The sequence below is a fragment of the Morus notabilis genome, unplaced genomic scaffold (assembly GCF_000414095.1).
Source record: "Morus notabilis unplaced genomic scaffold, ASM41409v2 Scaffold2021, whole genome shotgun sequence".
NCBI lineage: Eukaryota > Viridiplantae > Streptophyta > Magnoliopsida > Rosales > Moraceae > Morus > Morus notabilis.
Genome location: NW_010363371.1, coordinates 92,708 through 107,905, shown reverse-complemented (window position 1 = coordinate 107,905; position 15,198 = coordinate 92,708). Strand labels below are relative to the sequence as shown.

Below are 15,198 nucleotides of genomic sequence, written 5' to 3'. Positions count from 1 at the left end.
ATAAAATAAATCTAGGAAAAAAAAAGCCATAAGCTACAAATAATACATAGAACAAATTGCCCTAGTGGGGCCACAACCCGGCTGGTCTTGTCAAGTCAATGGGACAACACAAAAATTAAAGCTTGGTGGAACTATATGCACGCGCAGGTGAAGAGGACTATAGATACTTCGTGACTTATCGTGTATGTGGGGCATATTTCAGATGTGAGTGGCTGTTCAACCAAGAAAAATAAGTTAGAATATTCGTAAGATCATCCAATCATTCCATTAAGTACGAATAATTATATTGATGATTACTTTTATTTAGATACATGAGATAGAGCTAGGTTTAAGAAATTTAAAATCTATATATTGTGCTCTGTGCTTTGCATTTTTCTTAAAAAAAAAAAAAAATTTCTTTCAAACCAACAGTTTGTGAGATGTGGGTTACCTTATTAATGCGTACTCTACAAGATTGTTAGGGTTCGTTTATTTTATATACTCAAACTCAAATTATTGATTCTGTTATAGTGTTTTCCTCTCACATAAAATTTAAATTTCAAACGTCAAAATCAAGAACCAGGATTTGAGTATACCTTCCAAATAGACCCTTAGTATCTGTGCTAATCATAAAGTGAATAATATAATCCTTTTTCTTTGACATCATACTAGATAAAATTTAAGTGACATGCTGATAATTCATCCCATAATTCTTTGTAATAAGTCCTTTAATTATGCATATCATGGGTTCAAGTACAGAAGATCAAATAATTTCAAAAACATGATGTGAAACTTCAGTTCACATAGGTAAATAAAGTTTAACGCTTCATTTTAATAAGATTGTGTTGCTTTCTATTTTTATTATGAATGCGATGATCTTATCTGGCTATTGTAGTAATGATGATTAGTAAATAGATACAATAGTTTATTTATAATGCGTTAAACTAGGACCTCAATATATTTATAATTCTTAGCAGGCAAGTTTTGTGGTTTTAGAATGCTTGCTCGTCCAGAAATTATTTGTCGTATAGGTACCAAAATTTATTATATGTATTTATTTTTATACCACCATGAGTGAGATCCTAACATTTTAGAAAAAATTTTAAATACCTCTTCGGTCTGCAAAATCGATTTTTTGTAACCAACAAAGGCTTCTGTTGGTGAATGCGCAGCCGCCTCCAAAAGTCAAGCGATAACCAAAATAGAGATTTGGGAGGAAATAGAAAAGAGAAAGACAAAAATGTTATGTTCGTTTCCATATTTGTTATTAAAAAAAAAAGCAATTGTTTCCGGTTAGCCGTTCTATCTGTAGGATCAGTTTTTTGACAGTTAAATTTGATCAAAATCAAATGAAATTGAAAAAATATGCAGAACGTCAGACAGTTTCTGATGCAGATCTGACGGTTGAAAAAAAATAGAACTACCAGTAATTTTATTTTTTTAGTCGTACAAGAGAAACTCCAAAAAAAAAAAAAAGCAACTTAAGAAAAATGAGTAGTACTCCTAGTTGTGTCTTTTAAAAAGGAAAAAAAAAATGATGCAAATTCGATAGAAGATAAATTTGTGATGGAACAAAAGATGTGATAAAAGAGAATAAAACAAATAACTCCGAAAGTACTTTTAATGACATGTTGATTTAGGAGCTCTGCCCCCGACACTCTCACGAGATCATCGGGACTACTCAAAATTTGTGTTATATAAGTTTGTGTGAAGGTAATAATTATGCTCCACAATTAACACTTTGTGAGGGCTAGTGCTCATGAACCATAGTGATCAAGCTCAATACTTTTGTAGCTTGAGTTGTCACTCTCCTTCATAGGACTTACGTCAATAAGAATCTTATTGTTGAACTTAAAAATACTTTTTGGGGAATAATAGCTAGGTTCTTCAAGTACGATAAGGTTGAGAACATAGATATGAAATCATCTTCACGTAAACATAGTGTAATGTGTCGAGTTGATGCTTTTAGCTTTAAGATTAAAGTGAAGTTATAGATGTATGTATGTATGAATACTATTAAAAACTCGTGTGTGTGTGTGGGTATATACATATATATATATATATATATATATATATTCACACACTTGCGGCGGCTATATGCGTGTCTATATATAGGCACACACGAATTAGATAATGTTCTTTCTTGCATTGAAGATTTATATTAAGAAATTATTCAAGTGAAATATCCCCGTTGACAATGTGAAATATTCGAGTTATAATTACCAGTTGCAAGCTTATAAAGGGATGAATTTCAAGTCAAATAAAACTCTCATTTAACAACGTCGTGAAGAAGAGTTAATCACGAAAGAAAGCATATATATACATCAAAAGCTAATTTATAAGAGGTAATGATACGGAAAAGACGTATTGAACTTTCATATCTTTAATTACTTTTTTATTTTTTTATTATCATGCCAACATTTGAGAGAAACTTTTGAAAAATAATAAAATAAGAACAATAAAAACAAAATTACTATCAATCAATATAGGTATATTTCACGTTCCATTTGACATCAGTACTCGAATTTCGTGTTCCATTATTTGACATTACTCGACGCACTCACAAACCATGTGCATCGACAGAACACAGAAAAATAGCCTTTATCAAAAAAAATCCCCCATTAACCATGACTATTCAAAATTTTTTGGCTCCCAATATTATTCAAGGCCAAAGGGCATGCATGATATTCACCACCTCGTACTGCATGGAATTCACGTATTTTACATATATAATACGGGTAAGTCTTAAATTTGATAGTCGTACAGTTCAATGTAATTTGTTTTTGTTTCGCATAACGTCGTTTATATGTGTATATAATTAATTTGTTTAAAAGTAATACTCAATGTTATATGTATTAGATTAAGGGCATGTTTTTTTGTCCAAAAAAACTTAAAAAAAAAAACAACTCAAGTTTCAACTTTATTTAAATTCACGTTCTTTTAAGTTTCAACTTTATTCAATTTTACTCAATTTTATTCAAGTTCTAACTTCAACTCAAGTTATAACTCAAATTCAACTCAAAAACTACAGTCAAGTTACAATCCAAAAGAACAACTCCTAAATTTTTTGAATGTCACGTACTTTAACAAATTCAAGTTTCATTTATTTTATCGATTTGAGTTTAAAATTTAAATTTTATTATAATAAATAATTCTTAAAAAAATCATATCTAATTTTTTTTATTATAATAAAATTTTTTTATATAAAATTACATCTTAACTTAAATTAAAAACTTAAATACACCTCAATGAATGATATTACACGGAAATACAGAGAAGGTTAGTCCTTGACTTAAAAGACATTTGAATCAACGACCAATATCATCGTCATCATTAAAGCACATTCTCAATACAGTCAAGACCGGCTACACGGATTCCAATTCTTCAAGCAATGCAGTCTTCCTACGTATTCTCAACCGCCAATATATATATATATATATATATATATATATAAGACTGCATGTGAAATTGTGCGTGGAATCTGCCGACCACCATATTGGCTCTGGCATTCTGATCAACAAATGACGCGGGAGAGCTAACATGGGTCTATGCAAGCTTTGGATTTTCTCCACGTGTCCGGTGAAATTGAGAGCTAATTTTTGGTTGATGGAACTTGGGAAGTATATGCTGGCGAGAACACACGTGTGGTGTCGGGGGATCGAATTAGAAGAGCGGGGCATGGGTTTCGTCTCCTAACGTAGTACAGCATTTTTAGGCCGCCTAGGCCTGCATATAATAGGGGCATAAGACACGTCTTGATTCTTCATTCAGTTCAGTGTACGCATAAATTTTTAATTTAAGTTGATATGTAATTTTATGTGAGAATTTTTTATTATAATAAAAAAATTATATGTAATAAAACTCGAATTGATAAAATAAATGAACATTAAATATTTTTTATTTCTTGTTGGGTAAAAGGCTCGCACTGTTGGGACCGATAGGTGAAAATTGTGTTTCATGAGCTACATTTGAAAATTTTTAATGTGAATACAATGAAAGAGAATTAACTAATGAGCATGCATAAAAAAATTGAAAAAAAAAAAATCAATCAAGACTTGTGTTGGTAGGTAGATATCTATTTTTTTTTATTCATTTCGATACTTTTCACCATTACTCAATTCAATCCAATATAACATATGTTATATTGATTTGCAACGAATGTACAAAATTCAATCCAAACAACTGTATAATTAAACTTGAATTCAATTAGATTGAACATTGATTTTCTCCCAATTATACCCCTTTAATTTACAATTTAAATATAATTATTGTTTAAAAACTAATTAAAGAAGTATAAATTATGAAACCAAAACTATATTTGAAGATATGTTTTAAAAGTGTTTTAAAAAATAATAGCACCAAGCTCAACTACAAATTTAAATGAAAGTATAAGTCAAATCATATGAAGAAGCCAACATCAGACTAATAAGAGAAGATTAAATTGGAAGACACGATTTAAAGACTAAAAAGTGGCTAAAGTTTAAAGTTTTATTTTAATTTCAAATTGATTGTATGGCATTGCGTATAATAACTAGTATTTTGAACACTAATAAAAATTAAGAAAAAAAACAAATTTTTCCCAAATTTTCATTTAGATTCAATATTAAATATATACAATATAACATATCATATACATATATATGTATTATAAATTAGAATGATCTTGAATTGATAGATTCGATTTCTACACTTAATTACAAACCAAATCGATCAAATCCAATGGGATTTTTTATTTTTCAATACAATTCAATGAGTCTTGACTATCCAATTCAAATTAAATTGGATTGTATTGAATCTGATGATTATTTTTTATTGGATAATTTTCTCACCCTTAATAATGTTAAAATGTCACGATTATATGCTTGATTAGAATTGATTCTAACAAGAATATCTTCTTCGAAAACTAAAGACAGTATTATATTCACGTGTTCAGTATTCTGGGACCTATATTATAACACCCAAATCAAATTTAGAGTTGCTAAATTCAAACGTTCAGGTTAAATTCTCTGACTAATGAATTGATCATAGTCAATATTGTGTGTCCCTAAGTATAAGGAGCATTGTCTATCTCGTCACTACAAAGAAAGAACTTAATTTTTAAAGCTTATAGAAAGTTTTAGCGAACTCGTCACTAATAATGAATATATTCTATCGGTTATTTGTACATTTTATTGTGTTATAAATTCGTGAAGGTTTAATTTCTTAGGGTTTATTCGGTTGCATTTTTGAGTTATGGTGACTTGAGTGTAGATTTTGAGTTGAATTTGAATTATAATTTGAGTTGAAGTTGTAATTTGAGTTTGTGTTTCAATGTGCACATTTGAATTATGATTTGAATTAAGAATCTATTTAAGTTTGTGTTTGAGTGGGTCAAAACTTGAATTTGTATTTAGATAGTATTTGAATAAAAACTCAATGGTGATGAAAAATTTTAATAGGGTATATGGGTGAGGTTTTATTCGTCTTTTCGTTGTTAACGTATAGAAAAAAAATTATCTCAATCGAAATTAAAACGAAAAGGTTATGACGTTTTTAAGAATAGAAAAAAATATTGTTTATTAACTTGAGTTTTAGTTTAAGAACTTGAGTTGATGGGGAAACTTGAACTCAGATTTTAGCCCCAAACTCAAGTTCAAACTCGAGTTAAAACTCAAATTTTACAAACGAACATGAACTTAAAAAAAATTATAACTTAAGTTCAAATTTTTTTTGAGTTTTACTCCAAAAGAACAAGCCCTTAATTCTCTTTAATTTTCATGTAAAGTCTTTAAGCTACATTGGCTCTAAAAAACAAAAAGAGTGAGTGAGAGAAATAAAGGGCCATTTCTGGGCGGAAGTGTGGTGCACCGTCAGGTCTCTGTCTATAAAACTTCATGTACAAGTTCGTCGTCATTCCAAAGTGGGCTTGCACATGTAGATGAAAAGGGTTGACAGGTCGAATCTGATGTAGGGTTGGAGTGAGGAATTTTTGCCGTGTTGGTCTTCATCTTGACCTAAAGTACTTTGGAGGTTGTCTTTTATGTCCATGATCTTTTTTTTTTTTTTTTACAATTTTTTTTTATTTTTTTATTTATTTTTGCAGGTTACTCAATCTCGGTCGATCTGATAATTCCATCCATTAGAGTGAATATGTTAAAGAGTCATATGTGTGCTCGATGGAAGAAACTTCTGGTCTATCAGTGTTGTGTTTTTTGTAATAACACCTGGCTATATGTATTTGTGTGTACTGTGTTTATATTTATTTTTCATGCCATTTTCCCTTTCTTTGAAAGAAAACTAATGAATCCCTTTCATACTTTTATTATGGTCCATTTAAATTAGTTTAGAGTTTCTATTAAGCACTCCAAATGGGAATCTCAAAACAACAATCCAAACTTCTTTTTGAACTAAAAACGATTATTTTTTTTTAATAATGCACACATCTCTAATTTAGTATTAGGATTGAATCTGAGTCCCTATTCCAACCTTATTTTTGATTATATCAATTAAAGAATAGGTGGAGTGGATCCTATTATATCTAAAAACAACTAATGTTGCTTACATATGGTTGCCACAGAAGCAAAAGGATTAATTAAGAAATATTTGGCTAAATGTAGAGACAATAATATACGATGATCAAAACAAATAATAAATTAAAAAGCGTAGATTTAGGCGAAGAACACGGAATCACTTTTTGATTAACAAAAGGTTTCTTTATACTTGCACTTCACTTTTTCTTTTTCTTTTTCCCCTTAAAACTTGAAACCACTGGTTGTAGAGCATCTTCAAGTCCAGAACTGCCTCCAGTTTTGACTAGTAAAGTATAAGTACCAGAGGAAAGATCTACAGTCCAATGGAAACATAATGTGAACAGCTATATAATATTATTAGGTACATGGGATACCCACCAAATTATATAAACTCAATAAAACAATATATATATATATATGTACTTACCTGCACATGTGGGAAATTCTGAACCTTGTATATAATTGTCATGTCTCTCTCTAAATATAGAATCTCTTACTTTCATGCATATATATAAAAATAATAGATATAAACACATAATTAATGAAACTCATAAGATTCAAATCCCCAAGTCACCTTTGTTTACTCCAAGAATCTTTCTCTTTGACAGATAAGTATGTTTGGTTTGTGGATTCGTAACATGATTCGAATTATGGTTCGTGGTTCGCTATAGTATTTTTTTTCATAAAAAATACACGTAAATTGAGAATAATTTTGAATCATGATTCTGAATTCATGAATCAAACATTCACGAATCACAAATACGCACATATATATGTATCATTTTTATGACGTTTATGGTGATTAGGTCACCTATCTCCTTTTACGAGAATCTATTTTATTCACATTCTTGGCACTCAAGTCATAAGTTAATTGGTTGGCTGGTTTTATTATTATTATTTTTTTAATTTTCAAAATTTCATGGGCTTCGCTCCATTATTATGCAGATTCTCTTTCTCTCTGAAAAGGACGTTATTTATTGCCTATTGTGCATGGAAAGAATTACTGCGACAATAAAATATAAAATTAACAATCTCTAGTTCCAAGGTCAGATATATATTCAGGGAACCATGTAAGGTAAAAGACGATTTGCATGTTTTTTCTTAGCCAATATATAACTAGCAATATATATATATATATATACACACACACATATATATATATACATATATATATGTATGTCTGATTGTAGGTTCTGACTCATGCCTAACTTCCCTCTTTCTCCATGTTCTTTTAATCCGTAGGGACCAACCAACAAGTGATTCTTGGTCTTGGTTTTGGTCAAGTAAGGCAAAGAAAAATAAAATATTACTTTCTTGGTCCTGCCCGTCTCCAATATGTAACGAAGTATATATCTACTTTATTTTTTAGTTTCTAATAAATTTTTGTTTTGTTTTGTTTTTCTTTTTCCTGAAGTGAAGTATAAATATAAATAATATGACTGAAGTAATTTGCTTTAGGGCAAGTCACTGTTCTACAATAGCGTACGTAACAGCTATTTTGTTTAACAATAAATTTTGAAGACATTGTGTTAGTTTATCAATTCATCTTAAAAGTTTAAGTTGTTAGGAAGTGGACTGACAATAGTTTAATACTTTAACAGTCCCTCTCACGTGTGGGCTGGACAATGGACATTCGTGTGGGTAAATTAATTAAAAAGCCCAACACGTGAATATTTAAGTCCGAGATATATTAAAGACCCAACACATTATAATAATTTTAAATGGGGATAAAGAGTGTAATTACGAGGGTTTAAACTCAGAACCTCCTGCTCTGATACTATATTAGTTTATCAATCTATCATAAAAGCTTAAACTGTTAGGATGTAGGCAAACAATAATAATAGTTTAATTGCAATTGTTTGATTTTGCTCTATCTCTCTAATTAGGGAAATGATCATTTATGGTATGTGGTCAATAGGAGTAAAGTTTCTGTGCATTATGAGATTACTTCATAAATTTGGAATACAATTACTTTCAAATTAAAAAAAGGTGATTAAATACGACAGATTTTAATTCAATCAGCAAAATAAAATAGAATGACACTATAAAGGTTTTCCCCACCTCTATATTATAGGTTGAGCCTTCACTAATGATAGTATTTAATAAAGATTTACAAAGTACCTTCATATTATAAGGAGTCATATATTGACGGTAAAAAATAATAAAAAGACAATCTCAAAGTTACATAATTACATAGTTAAAGTGATGCTAGAGTGAAAGGAAATAAACTGCCCAGAAAAGTGTTGATTTGAATGGAATTTATGGGCACTTAAATACCACAAGTGGACCCTCACTTCATGCTAACATAGGAGTCCACATTAATTACTATCGAATTTCTTTTTTTTTTTTAAATACATAATTAGAATACACAAAAATTACAGGAAGATCTTCTCAAAAAAGAAAAACTCACAGGAAGATCGACTTATGGGCCACTTAATAGGGTTGTGCGTTCTGCTTCAGATTGTTTAATAAAAAATAAAAAAAAGAAACGAATAACGTGTTTTGAAATTGATCCCGTTTTTATTTTTTACGTTTTTTGAGAAAAAATAAAAACATTTTCAAAATGGCATTTTCATTTTTTGTTTTCGTTTTCTCTTCTCTCGACCAAATAGAGAGAAATAGAGATATTAATAAGTTATTTTACACTGAAAATAATCACTTGATAAAACTGCTAAACGTATTTTCAAAAAAGATTTCTGTTTGAGATTGAAAACGTTTACGTTTTCATTTTCATGCAAAAAAATAAAATTATTTTAGAACGAGTTTCAAACGCGTTCGAATTGTCTTCAACATTTTTTCTTCAATTAAGAAAAGAAAAAAAAGATGCAGAACTTTAGCTGTTGGTTTGGTTAGCTGCTTAACCTGGTAGATTGAAGCTGCTGGTTTTCACTCAAAAACACAGCACGTTTCAAGGGGCGTTATAAGAGAGACTCAATCCAGGCAGGGGTCCATTTCTCTTTGCTAAAATTAGAAAGTCTCTCCCACCAAATCTGGTTTTTAAAGGCCAAGGTTTCTCCTCCATTTAAGGTTAATTAAAACTAAACCCCAATTGGGTTCAGTTTTATAATTGAAAAAACAAAACAGAAAAAAAAAAAAAAAAAAAAAAAAACAGCTCAGAGAAACTGCCGAGAATAACACAATTACACAAGACCGTGACAGTGACAATATACGTGGGAGAAGCCCACAAATGGTGGAATCATTCAACCAAAGAATGTCGGCCACGTGGAGGAAACTATTACGGTGACGGCTGTCGACCACACGGCGGCTGCGGAGTTACGGCGTTCCGTCGCACGGTAGTGGCAGTGGCAGTGCTAGTGGTGGGGACCGTCCTTTTTCTAGCGGGCCCCATCTTTCCATCTTTGGGATTTAGGAAAAGATGGGGCCCACCAAGCTGAATGGGTCCCAGTTCGGGGAGTTTTGATGTGGGGCCCATCAATCTCTGTCCGTTAGCGACCGGTTGCAACTATAAATTGGACCATTTAGGCCTCGGTCTCTCTCACACCCATACCATACGCAGACAATTTTCTCTCTCCCTTTCTTCCTTCCTTCTCTCTCTGATTTTGCTTCTTCTGGCTTTCCATTAAAACTCCATAATATTATTATTGTACAATCCCAAATACTCTGTATCTTCCCTCCTTTTCTTCTTCTTCTTCTTCTTCTTCTTCACCACATCACTTGTAAAAGCTGCAGATTCCTAAACTTCTCTAAGGTATTGCGCTTTGTAATATCTTTTGTTCAAAAATACCATATTTGCTTTTGCTTCAGAAAAAAATATATATATCCATGTGATAATAATATTGTTTTCTTTCTTGTTTAATTTCTCTTGAGCAGAGATTCTTAAAGGAAGAAGATCAAAAGGCAAAGATGACGAACCAAAATGTGGTACTAATACCGGAAGAACAGCAAGCCGCCATGAAAATGGCGGCTTCAAAGAAGAAACTTAACGTGATCAACGGCGGAGCGAAAATCAGCTCGTGGGTCGACTCCATGAGAGCTTCTTCTCCGCCCCGTATTTCCATCTCTCCTTCTCTCACTGAGGAGGAAAAATCTTGGGCTGTGAGTAAATATATATAACAAACATTACTATTCTTTTCAAAACTAGTTTTGAACTCTCTATGTATGAATCTGATTATTTTTGTTTTTAATTTGGCTGCGTGCTTGTGTTGATGAAACAGCTACAGCACCCATCGGCTCTTTCGATGTTCGACAAGATTGTGGAAGCTTCAAAGGGGAAGAAAATAGTCATGTTTCTCGACTACGACGGCACGCTTTCGCCGATCGTCAAGAACCCCGAAGAAAAAAAAAAAAAAAAAAAAAAAAAACAGCTCAGAGAAACTGCCGAGAATAACACAATTACACAAGACCGTGACAGTGACAATATACGTGGGAGAAGCCCACAAATGGTGGAATCATTCAACCAAAGAATGTCGGCCACGTGGAGGAAACTATTACGGTGACGGCTGTCGACCACACGGCGGCTGCGGAGTTACGGCGTTCCGTCGCACGGTAGTGGCAGTGGCAGTGCTAGTGGTGGGGACCGTCCTTTTTCTAGCGGGCCCCATCTTTCCATCTTTGGGATTTAGGAAAAGATGGGGCCCACCAAGCTGAATGGGTCCCAGTTCGGGGAGTTTTGATGTGGGGCCCATCAATCTCTGTCCGTTAGCGACCGGTTGCAACTATAAATTGGACCATTTAGGCCTCGGTCTCTCTCACACCCATACCATACGCAGACAATTTTCTCTCTCCCTTTCTTCCTTCCTTCTCTCTCTGATTTTGCTTCTTCTGGCTTTCCATTAAAACTCCATAATATTATTATTGTACAATCCCAAATACTCTGTATCTTCCCTCCTTTTCTTCTTCTTCTTCTTCTTCTTCTTCACCACATCACTTGTAAAAGCTGCAGATTCCTAAACTTCTCTAAGGTATTGCGCTTTGTAATATCTTTTGTTCAAAAATACCATATTTGCTTTTGCTTCCAGAGAAGAGAAAAAAATATATATATCCATGTGATAATAATATTGTTTTCTTTCTTGTTTAATTTCTCTTGAGCAGAGATTCTTAAAGGAAGAAGATCAAAAGGCAAAGATGACAACCCAAAAGGTGGTACTAATCCGGAAAGAACAGCATGCCGCCATGAAAATGGCGGCTTCAAAGAAGAAACTTAACGTGATCAACGGCGGAGCGAAAATCAGCTCGTGGGTCGACTCCATGAGAGCTTCTTCTCCGCCCCGTATTTCCATCTCTCCTTCTCTCACTGAGGAGGAAAAATCTTGGGCTGTGAGTATACATATATAACAAACATTACTATTCTTTTCAAAACTAGTTTTGAACTCTCTATGTATGAATCTGATTATTTTTGTTTTTAATTTGGCTGTGTGCTTGTGTTGATGAAACAGCTACAGCACCCATCGGCTCTTTCGATGTTCGACAAGATTGTGGAAGCTTCAAAGGGGAAGAAAATAGTCATGTTTCTCGACTACGACGGCACGCTTTCGCCGATCGTCAAGAACCCCGAACGCGCTTTCATGTCCGACGCGGTTGGTTTCGGCGTTGTTTTTTTTTTTTTTCTCTCTCTTTTTATCGAAGAGAAATATAGTCGTGTCAAAAAATTAGAACATCCTAATTAGATTGGCACGCAACAGCAGAGCCATCCTGTTCCTATACTAAGAAGACTCTCACTCAGTTTTTTTGTCTTTTTATTTGGCTCTGTTATTTTATGCTATACACTTTGGTGCCAAAAGTTTTTTCATTTTTTGTTACTTGTTTTGTTTATTGTCAACAGATGAGAAGCACAGTGAAAAGTCTCGCTCAGTGTTTCCCCACTGCTATTGTGAGTGGGAGGTGCAGGGATAAGGTACATTTGATTTAGTCCTAATAATTAATAAAAATCTCTTAGTCCATCTATAAGTAACTTTTCAATAAGCTTTTTATGATTCTTTTTTTGTTGTTATTATTGTTTTTGAAATTAACTTTTTGGAATGGTACTACTATTGCTCTGCAGGTGTATAATTTTGTACAATTGGCGGAGTTGTACTACGCTGGAAGCCACGGCATGGACATTAAAGGACCGGAGAAAGGGTCAAAATACATAAAAGTGAGTTATATACGACAATATTAAATAATAATATATAATATTGGCACTCTATAATTTCCTCACTCTTAACTCTACTTTAGTTTTACTTCTCAATTTTCACCCTTTCTATTTGGTAAATACTTTTCACATGGTATTAATGTCTTCTCCCTTTCTCTTTCTCTTCTCGTTCTCAAGGGTGATGCAAAAGGAATTTTGTTCCAACCAGCCGCCAAATTTCTTCCTATGATCGACGAGGTTCGTCGTATCACCTTTGTTTGATCAGTTTGATAATATTACATCGATTCAGATTTGTGAGCATTAAAAAAAAACAAAGAAAAATAACCTTTTTTTGGGGTTGAATTTTCAGGTTTATAAAACCCTAGTCTACGAGACCAAGTCTACTCGAGGAGCTATGGTGGAACATAACAAGTTTTGTCTTTCTGTGCACTATCGGTGCGTTGATGAAAAGGTAATTTAATAAGTTCTAATATTATTATCTTTCAGTTTCACTGTTTACGAGCTTATGGGTCCGTTCACTTCGTTAATTTGAGTTTGTAATTTGAGTTAAGATGTGATTTTATGTGAGAGCTTTTTACTGTAACAAAAAAGTTAGATGTGATTATTTCTGATAACATTTTACTGTAACAAAACTCAAATTTTAAACTTAAATCGGTGAAATGAACGAGACCTATATATATATATATATTTGTTCAAGTATATGTATCTTATTAATATTATTATTATTATTTTTGTAACACGTAGAATAACTAGTCTCATCCAATAATATCCATGCTATGAAATCCACAGAACTGGGATCTTGTGGCCCAGCAAGTAAAATCAGTGCTGAAAGAGTACCCAAAGCTGAAACTTACGCAAGGAAGGAAGGTATGACGTGGCACCTAACTATTCGCCCTAGTCAATCTCCCAGTTATATATGCTTTTATTTTAAATCTTTTATTATTAGTTCTCTTATTTTCTTTTTCTTTTTTTAGTGAATTTATTATATGGGTATAAGTGAGAGATGTCTCACTTTCGATTGTACTTGTAATACAGGTGTTAGAGATCCGTCCCACAATCAAATGGGACAAAGGCAAGGCTCTTGAGTTTTTGTTAAAAGCACTTGGTGAGTTTGGTTTAATCAATATTTTTATTATTAATGTTTTTTTAATTTTTTTACTTTAATCATTATTGGGCACACATGATCCACTCCACAAAGTCATAATGAGAGACCTTTTTTTGGTTTCCGGGAATAATATGTAAATCCTAAATATTGCTTAAAAAAGAAGCCTGTCAGACCCCCCTCCTCTGATTATTTTATTTTTTCCTTTTAAAGTAATCATAAAAGACAAAAAAAAAAAAAAAATAGTACTTACAAATTACAATTATATTTTATCATCTCTAACTATTATTCTATTTCTTTTTTAATAGGATACGCCAACCGCAGAGATGTTTTTTCTGTTTACATTGGTGATGATCGAACAGATGAAGATGCATTCAAGGTATCCAATGTTTCATTATAAGGAATCATTTTTTTTTTTTTTTACTTTCTTTATTTTTATTTTTTTGGATTTTACAATAATTAAGAAAATTAGTTATTCTCTCAAGTCTTATTGAAGGTTTTTTTTTTTTTTATTAAGAAAATTAGTTATTCTCTCAAGTCTTATTGAAGGTTTTTTTTTTTCCCCCCCCCCTTTCTTTTTACTGTGTTATTAGATATTGAAAGCAAGAGGACAAGGTTTTGGCATTCTTGTTTCAAAATGTCCAAAGGACACAAGTGCCTCTTATTCCTTACAGGAACCAACTGAGGTAAAGTGACCATAAAGAAGCCCTTTTTCGTACTAAATTCTTTATTCTTCTTTATTGGTGTTTAATTTTTCTTGTTCTTTCTTTGAACAATTATTGATTTTTTTACTTGATTCTTTCTTACAGGTTATGACTTTCCTGCAAAAATTGGTGGATTGGAAACTCCAGACATTGAGGGGGCAGGCCATGCTGTAAATTAATTGTGTATTATATAATATTATATAATATAGGATATTGTATTATTTTCCACCCTTCTCAAAACTGTTTCGAGGGTGTATTAATCGGCTTATCATGTAATTTCTTATGTTCGGCTTTTGTAACTTCCTTGTATTATTAGGATCAGTAAGAGTAGAAAGAGGGGGACAAAGGACAAGAAAAGGGAAAAAGAAAGAATTTTTTTAACTTTTTCTTGGCCTGAAGGCCTTGTACATTTCTTCTAACCTGCTTTGCACAAGGTAAAATTGATGTAATTCTCCAAGTTATTTTCTGGAATGCAAAGATCTCTCTTTCTCATCACGTGTGTATGAACTTTTATATTTATAGATAGATATATGCACTAAGTATGCATGTTATATGCAAAAAGTTTTGAATAATTAATGAATAAAAAGTAAGAGCTAGAGTGGTTGCAAGTATACTCAAGCGGTACTTCCACACATGATATTTCCAAGGTTGACGTGTCGAGTTCAAATCTCCCTACTTTTAAATTCAAAAAAAAAAAAAAAAAAAAAAACAAATAAACAAACGAAACAAAAAAAAAAACAAAAAACAAAAAAAAAGTGAGGTAGAATGGTGGAGACAAAGATTATCAGGTGGATGCAAGTTGATAAAATGTGA

At 32.2% G+C, this 15,198-nt stretch overlaps 1 protein-coding gene across 2 annotated transcripts; it reads left to right on the top strand.

Annotated features, from left to right (window-relative positions):
* Positions 1-10,033: 10,033 nt before the first annotated feature.
* Positions 10,034-14,854, top strand: LOC21387475 (probable trehalose-phosphate phosphatase 4). Of its 2 annotated transcripts, XM_024169595.1 has the most exons (12): positions 10,034-10,197; positions 10,320-10,544; positions 11,885-12,025; positions 12,271-12,342; positions 12,490-12,582; positions 12,757-12,816; positions 12,929-13,030; positions 13,369-13,446; positions 13,615-13,684; positions 13,990-14,060; positions 14,275-14,367; positions 14,491-14,854. In XM_024169595.1, the coding sequence occupies exons 2-12, from the start codon at positions 10,353-10,355 to the stop codon at positions 14,557-14,559; spliced, it is 1,041 nt and encodes a 346-aa protein (XP_024025363.1). In that variant the 5' UTR covers positions 10,034-10,197; positions 10,320-10,352; the 3' UTR covers positions 14,560-14,854. The 2 variants fall into 2 exon arrangements, with proteins under 2 accessions (XP_024025363.1, XP_024025362.1); XM_024169594.1 differs by lacking the exons at positions 10,034-10,197; positions 10,320-10,544 and adding an exon at positions 11,635-11,765.
* Positions 14,855-15,198: the final 344 nt, after the last annotated feature.